Source organism: Xyrauchen texanus, chromosome 2 (genome assembly GCF_025860055.1).
Source record: "Xyrauchen texanus isolate HMW12.3.18 chromosome 2, RBS_HiC_50CHRs, whole genome shotgun sequence".
NCBI classification, from domain to species: domain Eukaryota; kingdom Metazoa; phylum Chordata; class Actinopteri; order Cypriniformes; family Catostomidae; genus Xyrauchen; species Xyrauchen texanus.
The window spans coordinates 11,919,131-11,937,349 of NC_068277.1; the positions used below are offsets into that span (position 1 = coordinate 11,919,131).

An 18,219-nucleotide genomic window follows, 5' to 3' on the forward strand; every position below is an offset into this window, starting at 1 on the left:
ACATTACTTGATCAGCCAATCAGAAGACTTTGATGTGCATTATGCCTGTCAACTATTTTGCACATTCTCATAGTGTAGTTGAAGCGGTTGATTCAGGTTTAATCCCATATTTAGATTCATAACAGTTGTCCGTTAAAGGTGCTATTTTGCTACTGTTTTGTGTTTATGACAAGTGACTGTGAGAAGACACACTGCTCTACTGCTTGGCTATGGGGGCGGTATTTTGGAAAGAGTGGGGCATGTCTAATTTAACAGCTTGAGTCTCGTGGAAGTTCTAGAATGGCTAAAATTGCTCACAGCACTTTTATGCTTAATCAAAGTCAAGAACACGTTCTGTGATGAGTAGAGATAAACAAAAAATCTATACGCCAAATTAAGAGGTTTGAAGTAGGGGAAAGTGATTTGCAGATACAATACGTGACTGAAAAGTGATCTAATTTGCATTAAAATGATATTCCGGGTTCATTGCAAGTTAAGCTCAATTGACAGCATTTGTGGCATAATGTTAATTAACAAAAATCGAGGTTACAGTGAGGCACTAACAATGGAAGTGAATGGGGTCTATCTTTAACATTAAAATACTCACTGTTTCAAAAGTGCAGCCACAAGACATAAACAATATGCGTGTTAACATGATTTTAGTGTAATAAAATTGCTTGCTAACATTTCTGTGTAAAGTTAAAGACAATTTTGCAACTTTGTTGCCATGACGAAATGTGGTTAAATACATGTCTTCAGAAATGATAATGATAAGTGTGATTGATTAACAGATTAAAATATCTACATTTACTTTCACTTTCTTCTTCTTCTTTTGTTTTTGCTGACTTGCATTCTTCATGCACGTCTCCACCTACTGTAAAACTGACCTAAATATTGATCTGTTTCACACCAACACCTCAAATATCGCTTCAGAAAACATGGATTTAACCACTGGAGTAACATGGATGACTTTTATGCTGCCTTTATGTGATTTTTGGACCTTCAAAGTTCTGGTCACCATTCACTTGCATTGTATGGACTTACAGAGCTGAAATATTCCACTAAAAATCTCTGTTTTTGTTTTACAGAAGAAAAAAAGTCATATACCTCTGCGATAGCATGAGAGTGAGTACATGATGAGAGAAGTTTCATTTTGGGTGAACTATCCCTTTAACTTGTACTGAGTGAGAAATATTCCTTTAAGCACAATTGTTAAAATGTTGAGAAACCTGTGACCACAACATATATGTGATATAAAAATTGCACAATAACACATTATCTCATCTATGCTGCTAAAGGTTGTCATGGGCAATATAAATACCACCACTCCCTAATGATCTCATTAAGATGAAAAACAAAAACACAACAACAAAACAATAAAAGCTATATCTATGATATTACTCTGAACCCCTAATTCCATATAGCCAAACTATTATCATATGATAATATATTCTTGCTTTAATTATCTGTAGTATCTGAATGACACTATGAATTGATATAGCTATTGTGCAGTATAATAAAATCAGGAAATTGTGTTTTTAGGTGTGGTATCAAAGCAGTCGGCCTTCCATTTCTACTGCAGTATTAAAGTTCCAACACAAGAGGGTGTAGCAGACCAGTGTGGCCATTGAAAATACATCTCTTAAATGAGATAATTCAGAATAAGGTGGGGCAGTTTTTTTTCTTAGACAATAACAGATACCATCTTCCTAAAACATAACACTGCAAACATCAAGTTTGACTTTTTATTATTTCATTTGAGCATCATTTTCTCCAACCCTAAGACAACAATAGTACACAGCATAAATCTAAAATCACCCATGTTGGTTGACGTGTTATTGTCATCCATCATGAATTATTTTCAGTCCAAGACAGAGGACATGGGACTGTGATACAGGTCAGCATTTCAATGTCACTGGGGAAAAAGTCAACAGTTTATCCTCCACTCCCAAACAAGTTCATATGTAGCTGAATAGCAAGTGTAAAATATCAGAGGACGGGGCACATGTATAGATACACTTGAATAGTTATGTGCATGTATCGCAAGATTAAACAAGTGTGGTTTCTTAAGAATTTGAACGTTGCTTGCATTACTTCTGGAAGTTTACATAAAGAGTAGAAATGACAATATTTACATTGCTTTTTTCCACATGCAGCTGAAAAATCATTGTTTGGGAAATTCGCTGATATGACAACCCCACAGCAAGTCCTGTCATGTTTATTTTACTCTCTTCAACACACAAACATCTTTGCTTGACTAAGATGACAAAGTTGTAAAAAGCAGCAGATTCAAAAATTTGTTCCGAAAGGTCTCTCTAATTTTTTTATAGTGTATAATTGAAGCTTTCATCAATTTCATTACCAATAATGCATGATGTATTAAATCAACAATATCAAGTCTGAAATTAAAGGAACAGTTCTCCCAATTTCTTTTACATTTACTCAACCCGATGCCATCCCAGATGTGTACGACTTTCTTCTGCTGAACACAAACAATGATTTTTGGAAGAATAGTTCAGCTCTGTTTGTCCATGCAATGCAAGTGAATGCTGACCAGAACTTTGAAGCTCCAAAAAGCACATAAAGGCAGCATAAAAATAACCCATAGGACTTCAGTGGTTAAATCTATATCTTCACAAGCAATATTATAGGTGTGTGTGAGAAACAGACCAATATTTAAGACCTTTTATCCTATACATTCTCGTCCCTGCCCAGTAGGTGGCGATATGCACGAATAATGCGTAAATGCATAAAAAAAGTGACAGTGGAGACTGATAGTAAAAAAGGATTTAAATATTGATCTGTTTCTCAGCCACACCTATCATATTGCTTCTGAAGACAGATTACATTTACATTTATGCACTTGGCAGACGCTTTTATCCAAAGCGACTTACAGTGCACTTATTACAGGGACTATCCCCCCGAAACAACCTGGATTAAGTGTCTTGCTCAAGGACACAATGGTGGTGGCTGTGGGGATCGAACCAGCGACCTTCTGATTACCAGTTATGTGCTTTAGTCCACTATTGAACCACCATTCACAATTTTCATTTTTGGGTGAACTACTACTTTAAAGTGATCATTTTGAACTATCAATTTAAAGGTATAGTTCAACCAAAAAATAAAAAAACATTTCTCATAATTTCCTCCCTCCTTTTTTCTTGATTAAACCACTGGTATCATTTGGATTACTTTTATGCTGCCTTTATATGCTTTTTGGGACTTCAAATTTCTGGACACCATTCACTTGCATCGTATGAACCTACAGAGCAGAGATAATAAAAATCTTCTAAAAATCTGTGTTCAGCAGAAGACACTCCTACACATCGGGGATGGCATGAGGTTGAACAGATGAGAATTTTCATTTTTGGGTGAACTATTCCTTTAAAGTGATCATTTTTGAACTATCAATTTAAAGGTATAGTTCAACCAAAAAAAAACTAAACATTTCTCATAATTTCCTCCCTCCTTTTTTCTTGTGCCACAAGAGGAGATGCCAATCACCCATTCACTATTTTGCATCTTTTTTCATACAATGAAAGTGAATGGTGACTGAGGCTAACATCTCCTTTTGGTGTTACATTGAAGAAAGTTAAGCAGGTTTGTAACAAAAGGTTGATTAAAGGGCAGAATTTAAATTTTGGAATGAACCATCCCTTTAAATTCCATTATTGTGTTTAAATAACGGGATAGAATTTGAAAATTCAACAAAACACCTTAAAGCTCTTATGGAAGATGAACAGCTATCTGTTCCATGTACAGCATTTTAATCCTTTCAGTAGTATAATCACATGACTGTAATCCACCCACCTACTACAAAAGAATGTGAACTGAAGATCATGTGCACAGTAAATAATGTCTACAGCCCCTTAACTGAATGTCATAGTCTTCAAATGGGATTTTTATTTGATTTGATCCTTTTGATGCGTTTTACAATTATATACAATATACAGGCAGCACATAGTACATTTTCTTTCCAACACACAATCAAACAGGTGAGTTGTTAAATTAGACTTTTCTGAGGGAGAGCTTCAAACATTATACACTGTGCAGTACTAGAAGGAAGATTAGAAAATGGTATCTTAAAAAGGGATGAAAACAGATGATGCATCTTAAAAGCCTTCGGTATATACAGAAAAATCCAAGAAAGCATCTTTAAGAATTGCAACAAAATTCAAAGAAGCTAATAGAATGAAATAATTTTTCTCCATATACATAACATAGCTAAAAAACTTTCCCAAGCCCAAAGAACATCTCTTGATTTGATCACCAGACTTCAGTGTGGCGTAACAAATGCAACTGATGTAGATTAAAACCAAAAATAAGAGCAGCGAGAGAGCAGTAAAGTCTGTAAGTAAAGATGCAAGTGTATGGACGCTATAAGGTTTTCCACAAAGGCGACTTGAGAGCTCTCAATCACTTGATGAAACGGTCCTCTTCAAAGCTGACAGAATGACAAAAAAAAGACAATGTGAGCTATATATTTAGGTTAATGTTTCTAGAAGAGACAGCCTGGGACACACTTGATATTTGACTTTTAAGACTCCCTCTGAATGAGAAAGAGAAATGATAGCAAAACAAAAAAGGTCCTCTACTCTTCTTCAGACATCATGTTTTCTTCCTGTAATGATGAAATGTAACCGCTTGTCTTGCAGATGTCCGAGGGTCTTCTTTTAACCAGTTAGGACAAAAGGCACATTGCTTTACATCAGGCAATAATTCTGTACTTCAAATCACTGCAGAAAAAAACACCTTTAAAGTCAAACAAAATAATAAAAAAAGTGTCCATTCAGTGCATATAACTACATTCAGAAAGCCTTAATTGTCATACATCTATATTTACAGCATCTGTGCTGACCATAACCATATTGTAACCTACCTGCAACAACTACATTGTTGGGCCTCTAGTTTAGTTAATTTAGTAAGAAATCAATTTTAAATTTAAATCACACTGTCCAGCTACTAACAGGTTTCAATCCTTTAAAATGGAATAAGATGTTAATTTATTCTATATAACTTATTTCAATATTTTAAAAACAAATACAAGAACACATTCTGTGATGAGTAGAGATAAACAAAATAACTGTCAAATTAAGAGGTTTGGAGGTGGGGAAAGTGTCCAGTTTGGCGGATATAAAACTACTGATGATTATATAACTGAAAAGTCATCTAATTTGCATTCAGGTAATTGTCAGGGTTCAATGCAAGTTAAGCTCAATTGACAGCATTTGTCGCATAATGTTGATTACCACAGCATTTATATAGACATGTCCCTTCTTTTCTTTCAAAAAGCGAGATTGAGTTTACAGTGAGGCACTTATAATGGAAGTGAATGGTGCCAATCTGTAAACATTAAAATACTCACTTTTTCTAAAGTACAGCCACAAGACATAACCAACATGAGTGTTAAAAGTATTTTAGTGTGATAAAAATTAGAAATGCTAAGCAACCTTTTCTGTGGAAAGTTATATCCAATTTCACAACTTCGCTGCCATGACAACATAATGCTGTAAACCCTAAAACATCGATTTAAGCAACCCTTCAGCTCAACAAATACACAAGTTTTAACAGTAGAATTAAATGCAAGTGCTTTTGTATAATTATAAGCGTCATAATTCTGCTTTGAAACCCTCCACAAATTGGCCCCATTCACTTCCATTATAAGTGCCTCAAAGCAACCTTGATTTTCTTATTTTTTGTACAAACTCAATTCCAAAAATTTTGGGACAATATGAAAAATGCTAATGAAAACAAAATAGTGATTTGTAAATTAAATTCCCCCTTGCAATGTTGAAAGCATTACAACTACACATTATATGATGTTTTAGTCTGTGAATTAAATTTTTTTTTTTTTGGTACATTAATTTCAAATCGGATGATTGCAACATGCTCCAGTAAAGTTGGGACAGTCGAGTGTTTACCACTTTGAAACATCATCGTTTATTCTAATAACACTTATTAAGCATTTGGACACTGAATACACAAGATTGTTAAATTTAGAAAGTGGAATTTCTCCCCAATCATCCATAATATAGATCTTTAGCTGCACAATTGTACAGGGTCTTCGTTGCCGTATGGTGTGCTTCATAATGCGCCACACATTCTCAATTGGAGACAGGTCAGGACTGCAGGCAGGCCAATCTAGCACGCACACTCTCAGCTTACACAGCCATGCACTTGAAATCCGGCCAGTATGTGGTTTGAAGTTGTCCTGCTAGAAAATGCAGACATCCCTGGAAAAGACAGTGCTGGATGGCGGTATAAGTTGCATTCAGGATGGCAGTGTCTGCATTCATGGTGTTCTCACAGCTGTGCGAGTTACCCATGGCATGGGCACTGACACACCACTGGCCCATACAGACACTGGCTTTTAGACTAGAAGCTAGTAACAGCTTGGGTGGCCCTTTTCCTTTGACCTGGATAACACAATGGCTTTGTTTTTCAAAAACATTTTGAGTTGTGGACTCTTCACACCAAAAAAACACAGTTCCACTGTTCTACTTTCCATCTAAGATGAGACCGAGCCCAGAGATGTCGCAGCGCTTCTGGCCAGTGTTGAAGTAGGGCTTCTCATTTGCATAGTAAAGTCTTACATCTGTGGATGCAGCAGCGAGTGGTGTTGACTAACAAAGGTTTAATTAAGTTATCCCAAACCCATGTTCATGATATCCATTACAGATGAATGATGTTTCTTTTAAGACTGAGGGATCAGAGATCATGCACATTCAGAAATGGTTTTCGTCATGCCCTTTATCCACCAAGATTTGACCAGATTCCTTGAATCTTTGAAGTATATTGTGCACTGTAGAGTGTGAAATGCCCAAAATCCTTCCAATTTGTCTCTGAGGAACATTGTTCTCACAATGCTAGATTATTTGCTGAAGAATCTGTTAGTAAATTGACAAATCTCGAACGGTCCTTGCTCCTGATTAGAAGTCTAGTTTAGTCTCGGGACTAGGCCATTTTTGGAGGCTCCTATATACTATGACATGATTGCCTCACAGGTTTAACATCTCCTGTTTCACATCGCCTTATTTAAACTCATCAAATTGTTATTAGTCTTAAATTTCCAGTCTCAACTTTTTTGGAGTGTTTTGCAATCTCGCAAAATTTCTTAAAATGACTGTACGTTTAAAAAACAAAAACTATTAAATTCACAAGGTAAAACATCATGTGTGTAATTGTAGTGCTTTCAATATAGAAAAGCGTATATAACTTACAAATCACTCCTTTTTGTCTTTATTAGCATTTTTTAAACTGTCCCAACTTTTTCAGAATTTTAGTAATCAACATTATGCCACAAATGCTGTTGATTGAGCTCAACTTGTATTGAACCAGGAATATTCATTTAACAGTAACAAACTTCCTCTCTCAATCTACTGCAGTCGTTTCACTACCGAATGTTGTTTCATTGTCAGAACATGACATTTATAAGCAGTCCTGCCTAGAAGTAATAAAGTAAGGTATTAGCCGTTTTAACCTGCCAGTTAATGATAGGTCATGTGATGAAGTCAAACATTTGATAGGCAATGAGCCAGATGATGTCATGTGAAATATGGTACAGCCACAACATAGCTTGTATCCGTACCATTCATCTGGTATACTTTATTACAAGACATTAGATCAGTAATGAGCCAACCTTATAGGAAAATTAAGAAATGCCATGTACAATGTTAATTTAAGGCGCCATCGCAACCCATTATCCTCTTGATTCTGAAATGCTTAAGGTGCAAATGTTCAGACTTGCAATTCATTCAGTTCAATAATTTTTTTTTTGTTTGTTTCTTAAAATACACCAAACCCATTAACAAGGTTAAAAACATGGGGGAAAAAAAAATCTAACAAAAAGACAAATAAAAAAAATGCCTATACCAAGCAGCTCCTTTCTAGAGTGGCCATGAGTGACGTTTTTCATGTATGGACCGTGGACGGCAGCGTGAGCCAGAGCGGATGACTGTATGTGAGGGAGTACACTACAGTAAGAGTATAAGTGAGAGAGAGTGCACAACGCTAAGTGCAAGTGTGAGTATGAACATGTTGCACTAACCCCAAAGAAGAGAGAATGACAGCTGGGCAAAACAAATTTAAAAGATATGTATTCAGATATTTGTGATTTTGCTTCATCATTGTCGCTGTAATCATCATCATCATCATCATCATCATTATAGTCTTCATACAATAAACTCTCGACAGTTTCAGGAAGATTCCACTGCTTCCCACAGGGCAGCGATCTGTGGTGATGTCACAAGGGATAATTTGGGAGTGGGGAGGGTACATCTTTCCCATAGTTCCCTTGCTGGGGGTCTTTAAGATTGAGATGGGGTAGCAAATCACTGCCAGGACTGAGGGGGAAAATTGTTGACCTCGGCCAGGTCTTGAATAGGAGAGCCTTTGTGAGTGTACGTCAGCTTGATCCGCATTCGCAACTGTTGCTGCAATGAAAAAGCAAGTCAGGCATATGCAAAAACCTACACATGCAATATTGTTAAAATAATGCTGCATTTACGTTATCTAGGAATTACTTTAATTACGAGATGACAGCTCAGAGATTCTACTCGGGAGCGGTTTACAAACTCTGAATCAAACATTACTTAAGTCTATGGCAACGCTTATTATGCCAATAGAGGTCCATGTGCTGCTTTTTGTCGATTATAGCAATATATTTTATCACTACATTAATTCACCTCTCTATGCTCTTGTGACATTTTTAAGAGCAAAAAAATGCTCCAGGTAACACTGGCTATAATAAAATATCATTTCAAAAGGGAAATTGTTGTGGCTGCTGCCATTTTGGCTCTTTTTACATGACGTCTCAACAGTCCTAAAATTCAGAGCTCAACTTGTGATTACGAGTTCAAAAAATACTTTTTTGATTTTTCCAAGTTAGAAGCTCCTAATTACGGTAATTTCAACATGAAATGAACGCACCATTTAACTATTGAAGTCAGTGGAAAGTGACCTTTAGTCTTCCGTTAATTCAAGATCCATAATGGGTGCAATTGGCATCAACAAATTCCAAGCCAAAACAAATCCAATCGGCTTGTGTTACGAACTCATCCAATTGATTTCAAACACTACTCAGACACCTGAGGCTTTCAGAGTGGACTAAAAGGCACAGATATACATCATGCTAAATCGAAGAAGGAATTGGTATGAAATTATTTAGAACAAATCGGTCCAAAAAGGTGTTTTTGCGGTTGTTTCGGGAGTTCATAAAAGCTCGTCTGGGCGAACATTTAGGAAAACTTCTAACCGGCTGCTAAACTCTATACTTGCTGCCATTGGTCCATGTCATCAGTAGGTGTGACCTGAAGCTCCACCTACTAATTTATGTTTTCAGACAGTATTCAACAGGAACACACCGGCACGCAAGACAATGCTATGAATAAGTTGTTTAATTAGTCTACAAAAGGGATCAAGTCTACTCAAATATCCTCAAATGCCCATTCACTCATGTGCCATCAGCAGTGAACATTCTCTCATCTGCCCAAAGAAATATATGCCTCTATCATTATTCTTTTGTTTGTGTTCTGAACATTAACACTCTATTATACATCCATCTTTGCAGTAGTATCAGTGTCATCATAAATTACAATAACAGTGCAATCAGCACATATTTAGAGCATTAGAGTAATGAATTCAGAATCTAAACAAGAAATGTAAAACTTTCTACAGTAGATATATTACTTTAAAACATCAACTTCTTATACTGACTTCATGTGAATTAAACTCATTTTTAAGGTTTTACATGTAGCTTCCTCACATTTAAATGCTCCTCTAAACGCCTCCCATAGCGGTGGGAGCAGTGTCTGAATGTTCACAAACAGTGTACCTTTGCTCGGCTGTTCAGAACTTCCCTTTTACCCCTGAAGGAAGAACGAAAAATAACTTTTCCGGAAGTATATCAGGGCCTTAAGTCTCTTCACTGAAGATCTACTGTAACATGGCCTCCTTGGTCAGTGAACACCGTTTTGTCTTACCTTCTGTGGGTTCAGAACCCTGATGACCTGTGTGACATTTCCCTGGTTGAGTGCTGGAACTACATTACTGCTGGGGGAAAGAAGCTGCAGCTGGAACGTCTGAAAACAAACAAGTGCATAAACATTTGGCTGGAAGAGAATAGATACAATAATCATAATTACATCCACAGCAATATTCTGATATTAATTGGAATGCAGACATATTCCAATTATGTATGTCATGTAAACACATTCATTTGCCAAAACCCCAGTAAACAAGGTTTCTAGAAATCAGAATAAGTTATCAAAGAAAGTTCAAAACAAATTATTAATAAAAAAACAAACTAGCAAAATAATGGTTAGATATCAACATTTTATATGCAACATGTGATATTACATGTTACTGTTAAAGACTAGTTTTGTCAGTTTATTACATTTTTAAATTGCGATTAAATAAATGTACTTTTTCATGGTTAAATCGCAATTAATCACAGATTTTAAAGGGTGAAATTTTACTCTTTATATACTTTTCCAGTAAAAACGCATTTATTTCCTTCTTGGGAAAGAAAACAAAACAATACAATATGCAACAATAATGCTTTAACATTTTCAAACAAATCCTTCCACAGTATAAAGTTAGAAATGCACTAAAATATCACCAATTCCAGTAACATTAAACATTTCCCAAAGTCCAAGTTTGACAATTTGAAAGAACTAGTCCCCACATAGGTTGCATTTTCATTGCAATGGGCATTAAATCTCTTACACTTTCATCCTCCACAAGCCAGCATACTGTGGCTATCCGCTTTGTTTCAGCAGTTGTGAAGTCGCATTCATGATTCATGTCAGGGTGTCAACGCCAGCGTCAAGCGGCGCTTTTAACTCCACGTAAAAAAGCACTTACAAACGATGTCTCGTTCTACATGTCTGTGATAGTTAAGAATAGCCGTGCTTCTGTGGTAATGAAATTGCGCATTACAGAGGCCGCAACGTACTTGATTTTTGTCATAGGTCCCATCTGGGCTAGCTTTGTACAACAGTGTTATGAGATCCTTTCTCCATCATTTGATGACTAACATGGCTTTTGTGGGTGTGCTTGTGGTGTACAAACATCAGGGAAATGATTCTGGGTGGACACGTCGCATAGTTTCCGCCCTTTTCCGACCAGTGTATATGCTGGTTTATCCTTTATTAACGGTAAATGCATTCATCAGTATTAAGAAAAATGTGTTTGTGGCAGGGCGGAGGGTGGGGCCGAGTCGTGATCATACGGTCTCGTATTAGGCTAATTATGCCTCCGTGAGGTTTAAAGGCTGACTGCGGAGGGCCGTGCGGGAGAGAGAGATCGTTAGCGGATATGTCCGTCGTGTGTGTTCATGTTGTCTTTAAGTTTCTCATTAAAATATGATTTATATTGAAAAGCCGGTTCTCGCCGCCTCCTTTCCATTGATCCCTTTACACTGGTGCCGAAACCCGGGAAGGAGGAGGGATACGCCATAGTAGAGTTCTCGCTACTACCGTCCACCCCAACGGAGCAGCCGCGGCCATCGCAGGAGCTGCCTACCGGCCGCTGAACACAGCGGGGTTTAAGACCACCGACCGCGAGCAGGGAGGGGCTCACTGGTGACCGCCTGGAGCGAGAGGACCGCTGCCAGGGGCGGGGGAGACCCCTTCTGTTCCCCGAGAACGCGGCGGGGTGTTCCGTCCGCCAGGGGCTGGAGGACTGCCTCGGATCCGCCCGGAGAGGCGCGGCTGTCGTCCGATAGAGGGTGGAGGAGTGGCCGAGGAACAAGCTGCGGCGTATCGGAGAACTGGCGAGTAAGAGGTTTTTTTTCTCTTTCATCTCTCTCTCTCTCTCTCTCACTCCCGCTCTGCGTTGGCCTTTATCCTCTTTTAAATTTTACAGTTTTTGGGGGGGTACTTCCTGTAACAGTGTAGTACCCCCCATTTTAATTATTTCTGTTTCCCTCCCCTTGTCCCCTCCCTCGTCCAGGTAGATGGGGATGACCTGCCGGCAGACAGTGCGGAAGGTGTGCCCTCCCCCAGGGAAAGGGAGGGGTGGATGTACGTCAGGCCAGGGGCTCCCCAGCCTGAGAGAACGAGGGAGGAATGTGGCAGGGCGGAGGGCGGGGCCGGGTCGTGATCATACACACCTGGTCTCGTATTAGGCTAATTATGCCTCGGTGAGGTTTAGAGGCTGACTACGGAGGGCTGTGCGGGACAGAGAGAGATCGTTAGCGGATATGTCCGTCGTGTGTGTTTATGTTGTCTTTTAAGTTTCTCATTAAAATATGATTTATACTGAAAAGCCGGTTCTCGCCTCCTCCTTTCCATTGATCCCTTTACAGTGTTAAACTTTAAATCAAATTGCATGGGTTAACTTTGGCAGCTCTATTAAAAGACACTGAACATGAAGAAATATGAATATGTGTCAAGCAAAGTGTAATAAATGGCAAGTGAGCATCTGTCAGTGTTTCCAGAAGAGAATAGCAGAGAAAGAACAGCATTTCTTGGATAATTCGGAATCTGGCAATTGCTAGAATTTTCAAATAGCTGTTGCATGTCAAACTTTTTCTTTTTTTTTTTTTATAAAGATTGAACCACAATATAGTCCTTAATTAGCAAATAAGATGCATGTAAACATAGTCAATGTGACAAGCAGAAAAGGAAAGTGTGAAAAACAAACGAAATGTCAAATAGCTAACTGCTACGTTGTTAACTAACCCAGATTCCCTGTGAACAGTCCTAGAGGAAACTAAACAAACCTTTGGTACTGCAGCCTGGAACACAAAATCTGTCATGTCAGCCTCAGTGGAATTGGTGGCATGGATGGTGATTACTGCAATATTGGGATTGGGGTTGGACCTCTCAAATGTGAATTCTATTTTCAGGCCATTTTTGTTGTACGCTGTCATTGGAGGAATGCCTGCAGAGAGTAATAAAATATAATAATGGCACCGTCCCATTTTCCTGAGTTTGTTGCTCTGGCAGAACCATTATGATGAAACATCATGTAAGCTCACCCGCTACAATATCATTGAAGAGAGGCTGCGAGGTGAGACCGTCCAAAAGGAAAGGAGACTGGGACAAGGGCACAGAGGGAGCAGCAGGGGTGGGGGTTGGAGTGCCTAAGGAGTGAGAAGGAACAGAATGATGTGAGGAGTGTTTAATGGGTTAGTTCACCCAAAAATAACAATTCTGTCAATTCCTCACCCTCATGTAGTTCTCAACCCATTGAACTCTGCTCTGATGAAAGTGTATTATTACAATAAAAGCACTATAAAAGTAATCTATAGCTTTGTGTGAGGAACTTTTAAGTCGTTATTCTTCTCATCCTGCACACCTTTCAAATCTCATCAATACGTTTATTCAAATACACCAGATTTGAAGTCAATGATGCTCCTTTTGTTAGTCTCAAGACATGCCATCCATGTGTCTCGTAAATGATCACGACGACAGCAAGTTTGATCATGTGGAAGTGCAAATGAGATTTCAGAGCTATTGTGGAGGGGAAAATTTATAGTGAACAACTTAAATTTTGGTCCCTCTCACTTTCATTGTATGGAAAAGAGCAGGGTGAACATTTTGCTTAACATCTACTTTTATGATCTACAAATAAAAGTCATGTGGGTTTGGAACAACATGTTAAGTGAGTAAATGAAATCAGAATTTGAACTTTAGTGTGAACTATTCCTTAAAGTATCAATGAGGACTCAAAGCCTATCAGTGCTCTACACACTGAAACACAGGAAGGGCAGGATGATACAAGCTCTACTGAGTGAACAGAAATCTACAAGGATGCAAATTACTACACAGCAGCAGAGGTTGAGCAGCACTCATGCTTACCTGTCAGTGAGAGGTCTCCCAACAGGTCAAGTAGTTCTCCCCCAGCTGAAGCAGGCTTTGTGGGAACAGTTGTTTGGATAACAGGTACCACGTCATTACCTCCAAGCAAGTCTAATAAATCATTTGCCTGTAAAAAAGTAAACAACCACCATTAAAATAAATCTGTAACCATAGCTAAATACCCCTCTTATCTGCTCAACCATACAACAGAGATTTTTCATTAATATTTCATTACTCAGCTGACTCACCTGACTGGTTGGTTGAGTGATGTTGGGCAGATGTTTTGTGTCCAGTATGGTTGATTCTGTTTCTCCATTGGTCTGCACAATCTCTGCAGGACCGTTAGAGGCTGTTTTTTCCATGACAGGCATTCGCTCTAGTAATGCAGGTCTTAATAGGGGAAGAGAAAATGTAAGAACAGGAAACTGAAAAGGATTATAAAGATTAGAAACAACATGAATAATGGAACCTTTTTAACTTTAACACACAATCCTGGTGAGGAATCTAAGGATCTGACTTTCTTAAAAGCAACATGTGAGTATTCCGTTGGTTTGCTTGCGATTTCATTCCATGGCAGCTTCCATGGCTACTTTCACAGTGAAAACCAGGCAAAAATAAAAAGGTATAGCGATTTAAAAAATAAATAAAAACCTATATAAGGGGGTTTGAATCTTCAAATCAAGTCTGGTCTGAAATTGTTCAAAATCATTTCAAGTGTCAGCCAAATAAAGGAAAACCCACCACAATCCAATAAAAAATGCTTTTATTGGAGTCAGTGGAATCCATCATAAGCACATAATGGGGAATCTTCATCTGATAATATAAACTTGTGGCAGCCAGGTTTGGCCTAATCGGCACTGTGTATAAATGATTCCAGCGATTATTGAAGTGGAAAATGTTTCTTTTTCCAAAAGAGGGATGATTTTTTGTAGTTTGTTTGTAATACATTGATGGCTGTGTTATCTATGCCATTCATTTTTAGATATTGTTTAATAACTACTTTTCTTTTTATATTATTCTTGCCATGTTTTGCAATATTGCTGTTTAACCTTATGATGTGTATGGTATTGTCTTCAGAAGTTAGAGACAAGGTCTTGTCTCAATTCGAGGTCTTCCAAGTTCATAAGACACTTTAGAACAATGAGTATTGACAAAGATGCAACTAAGGTTATTCAATATACTCTGCTCATTTCTTATAAAATGTTCTCCTGCCTGCTGCATTTCCCTCTTGGCTGGTAGATGCAACCTGACAAAGTGTTGACTGATATTCAATGTCAGACAAAATCTGACAGACAAACAGACAGACGAGAGAGAGAGAGAGAGAGAGAGAGAGAGAGAGAGAGAGATATATCTGTCTAATAATAGACTGGATCTAAACATGGATCCAAAGCTAGTGTTCATTCTGGTATGTGTTGCATACTTTCCACTTAATTAGTACAGTTTTTTCTTCATTAAATATCGTCTCACACAGAAATGTAATTTAGTATATTTCGGTCAGAAACGAACACTGAGCATCTGCGTAGAGGAAGCGTGATGTAAATCTCGTCATCAGAGAATGATTTTTCTAACTATGCATCTTTGAATGCGCAGAATGCGCCTTGAGTTACAGGTCATGTGAAAAAATTAGGACACCCCATGAAATATTAGAGCACACGTGTCAATCGCCGGTGTATGGTGTACAGTTATAAGTAGTATAAACTGACAGGCTCGCGTTCGACTGTAAGCAGACACTAAGCGTTTGCGTCAAAATAGAAGTATACCGTGATACAAAAGTGACGGGTGCTGCCATTACGTGTCACAAGCACAAGTCTGGAACAGTAGATGAGCTTTTACCTCATGTGATCGTATTTTTTGAAAAGTGCATTGTATTCCACAGCTCTCTGCTGCAGCTCCACGTCTATGCTGCTGCCATATATCGACACCACCTTTTTAATTCGACTGTAGATAAAGACACAAGAAAAGAAAAATAAGATCAAATTTCAAGAACATTTGCCTTCATGCTTGTATAAAAATAGACAGAACACATATCCTTACTTCACACCGCTGAAACGGGTGGACAGCTTCATGATAGCAGTCAGGGAGTAACCTCTCGTTACAGGGGTGGACAAGTTAGATACAAGAAGACCCTCCAAAACATCCAAGACCTCATCTTCTGAAACCTGTAAAGAGAGGAAGGTATTAGCAACCTGGATCCTTATTGGCTCCGATACTGAAGCTTTTAGATGGATCAGGTATCGGTCAGACAAGCCCGATCCAAACAGATACTGTGTGTGTTAGTCATGTTCGTTACTGTCAAAAAATTACGTAAAAGTATGGAATTACGATTGTGTCAATAATAATGAATGTAACTTTATAAAACTGAACGTAACTTTATAAAACTGAACATAACTTTTTCACAAACTATCAAAAATATTCCATTACAAAAGAAGAAAAACACAATTAAAATGAAAAAAAAAAAAATGAACTCAGTCGCACGAATTTAACAGGCTCTTCAAATATGCTTCATTTTTTGTTTATCGATGTCATTTTTGTTACTGAAGTAACCAATAACATCGATAAAAGTTTTATTCATGTAACGTTACAGTGTGCAACAGTTCTGGCTTTATTTTGCAAATTTATTGTAAAATAAACTCAGTAACTTCAGTAACACGAACTTACTTCAAGCTGCCTTGAAGGACAAGAGGAGGAGGAAGATGATGCCGCTCCGTGTCTCTCCTGAGAGCTCATCTTTACAGACTGATCAAAGACGATTATTAGACGATCGAAGGTCTCATATACTATTAAATTACATAATTATAGGTCAAATATTATTTACATATTGTTAGTAATACAACAAGGTTTGTCTCAAAACAGCAAAAGAAAAACTGCGAAGCGTAAGCGAAATCTGTGGCAATGTATTCAGAATCCACGATTTGCGAAAATGAATCTTTGAAAAACATTAACCAAAAAATGAAGCATATTTGAAGAGCCTGTTAAATTCGTGCGACTGAGTTCATTTTTTTCATTTTAATTGTGTTTTTCTTCTTTTGTAATGGAATATTTTTGATAGTTTCTGAAAAAGTTACGTTCAGTTTTATAAAGTTACGTTCAGTTTTATAAAGTTACATTCATTATCATTGACACAATCGTAATTCCATATAAAAGAACCATAAAAACTCAAAGCGGTTCATATGACTCGTGCATTTTATTCAAAGCCACTTGAAGACGTGCCATAGCTCTGTGAATCATAAAAGGCTGTGTTTAATAAGTAAATATATAAAATGCATGTGCAGCTCCAGAGCGTCAATGAATCGCACTGCTATGTTTACACACAGACACACACTCGCGACTATTTTTAGCCTTCATGCCGTGCGTAATATTTGAGCACTACTCACAAACAACATCTCAGATGTAGATGCTCAATAGTTCGATTCACTTATAATATGCATTTAGAACGGCACTGGAGGTGCCTTTTGTTTTCCTTTAATTTTTTTTACCAGAATTTGAATAAGAAGTGAATTAAACTACTGTGAACTTGTCTTCAAACAGACACGACTTCCTGGAGAATTCAGCATGTCAAAATAAAAGTGTGAGGGTTTAAAAGTTAAAGGTGCATGACTGAGATATATTACTATATATTATATTATTATTATCATTTGTTTTCAAATTATAACAATATTTAAGTTGAATGGGTTCCAAAAAATAACTGTGAATGAAAAGTGAGCTGATATCTTACAATTAAATTGAACAAAAAAAGGAGATCTGAATCATTTTAAGTCCAGATACAAGTTGAAAAATGAAAAAAAAAAAAAAAAAAAAGGCTTTTCTACTGATGACTTGTATACTGGATAATGTAGCAGCAAAAATAACAGTAATTCCAGTCTTCTAGTTAACAATACAATTTTTCTTAATGAGCTATACTAAATGTAATAATGTGTAGTTAGAGGTTTGTGTTTCTTTACATTTTAAAGAGTACTCCCAATTAGTTCCACACAATAATGTAAAGATATTCTAAACTGACTATGCAAAAAAACAACACTTGTATCGGATCTGGATCGGCTGATACTGAGATTTCCGATATCAGAATCGGAAGAGAAAAAGTGGTGTCTTCAGGAGCATGTACCTGAATAGGTTCCTCTTCCTCACACTGGCCTGAGACTAACAGGTCTCCGTACTCTCCTATGCACCAGGATGCCACCTGTACTAATGGTTGCTATAGGAAGAGAGGGGAAAAACAAAGATCAGAATCTTCTGTAAGATTACTGGCTTAATCTGCAGTGAAGAAACCTCACGTGAGGGCGATAAGATTGTTCCGACCTGAGAAATGTCATCCAGTAGGGCTTTGTAGAGTCTCTGTACAGTGTAGGCATGCATCTCTACACTGTTTGTAATTAGCTGAATCAGATTTGGCACAGAGTCATCCCGGACATAACTCCCAGCCTACAAAAGCAGATAC

At 37.6% G+C, this 18,219-nt stretch overlaps 1 protein-coding gene across 3 annotated transcripts in view; it reads right to left on the bottom strand.

Moving 5' to 3' along the window:
• Nucleotides 1-1,720: 1,720 nt before the first annotated feature.
• LOC127660532 (AP-1 complex subunit gamma-1-like) overlaps nt 1,721-18,219 on the bottom strand; it is a 50,743-nt gene continuing 34,244 nt past the window's right edge. For 2 of the 3 annotated variants that reach the window (XM_052150857.1, XM_052150848.1), the window contains exons 14-23: nt 18,081-18,203; nt 17,887-17,976; nt 15,819-15,943; nt 15,618-15,722; nt 14,033-14,174; nt 13,785-13,911; nt 12,962-13,066; nt 12,704-12,864; nt 9,960-10,058; nt 1,721-8,411 (exon numbers count right to left, since the gene is read on the bottom strand). In XM_052150857.1, coding sequence (XP_052006817.1) covers nt 8,310-8,411; nt 9,960-10,058; nt 12,704-12,864; nt 12,962-13,066; nt 13,785-13,911; nt 14,033-14,174; nt 15,618-15,722; nt 15,819-15,943; nt 17,887-17,976; nt 18,081-18,203 — 1,179 coding nt within the window. In that variant the 3' untranslated portion in view covers nt 1,721-8,309. The remainder of the gene's footprint in view (nt 8,412-9,959; nt 10,059-12,703; nt 12,865-12,961; nt 13,067-13,784; nt 13,912-14,032; nt 14,175-15,617; nt 15,723-15,818; nt 15,944-17,886; nt 17,977-18,080; nt 18,204-18,219) is intronic. The other variant, XM_052150865.1, reaches the window with a different exon arrangement.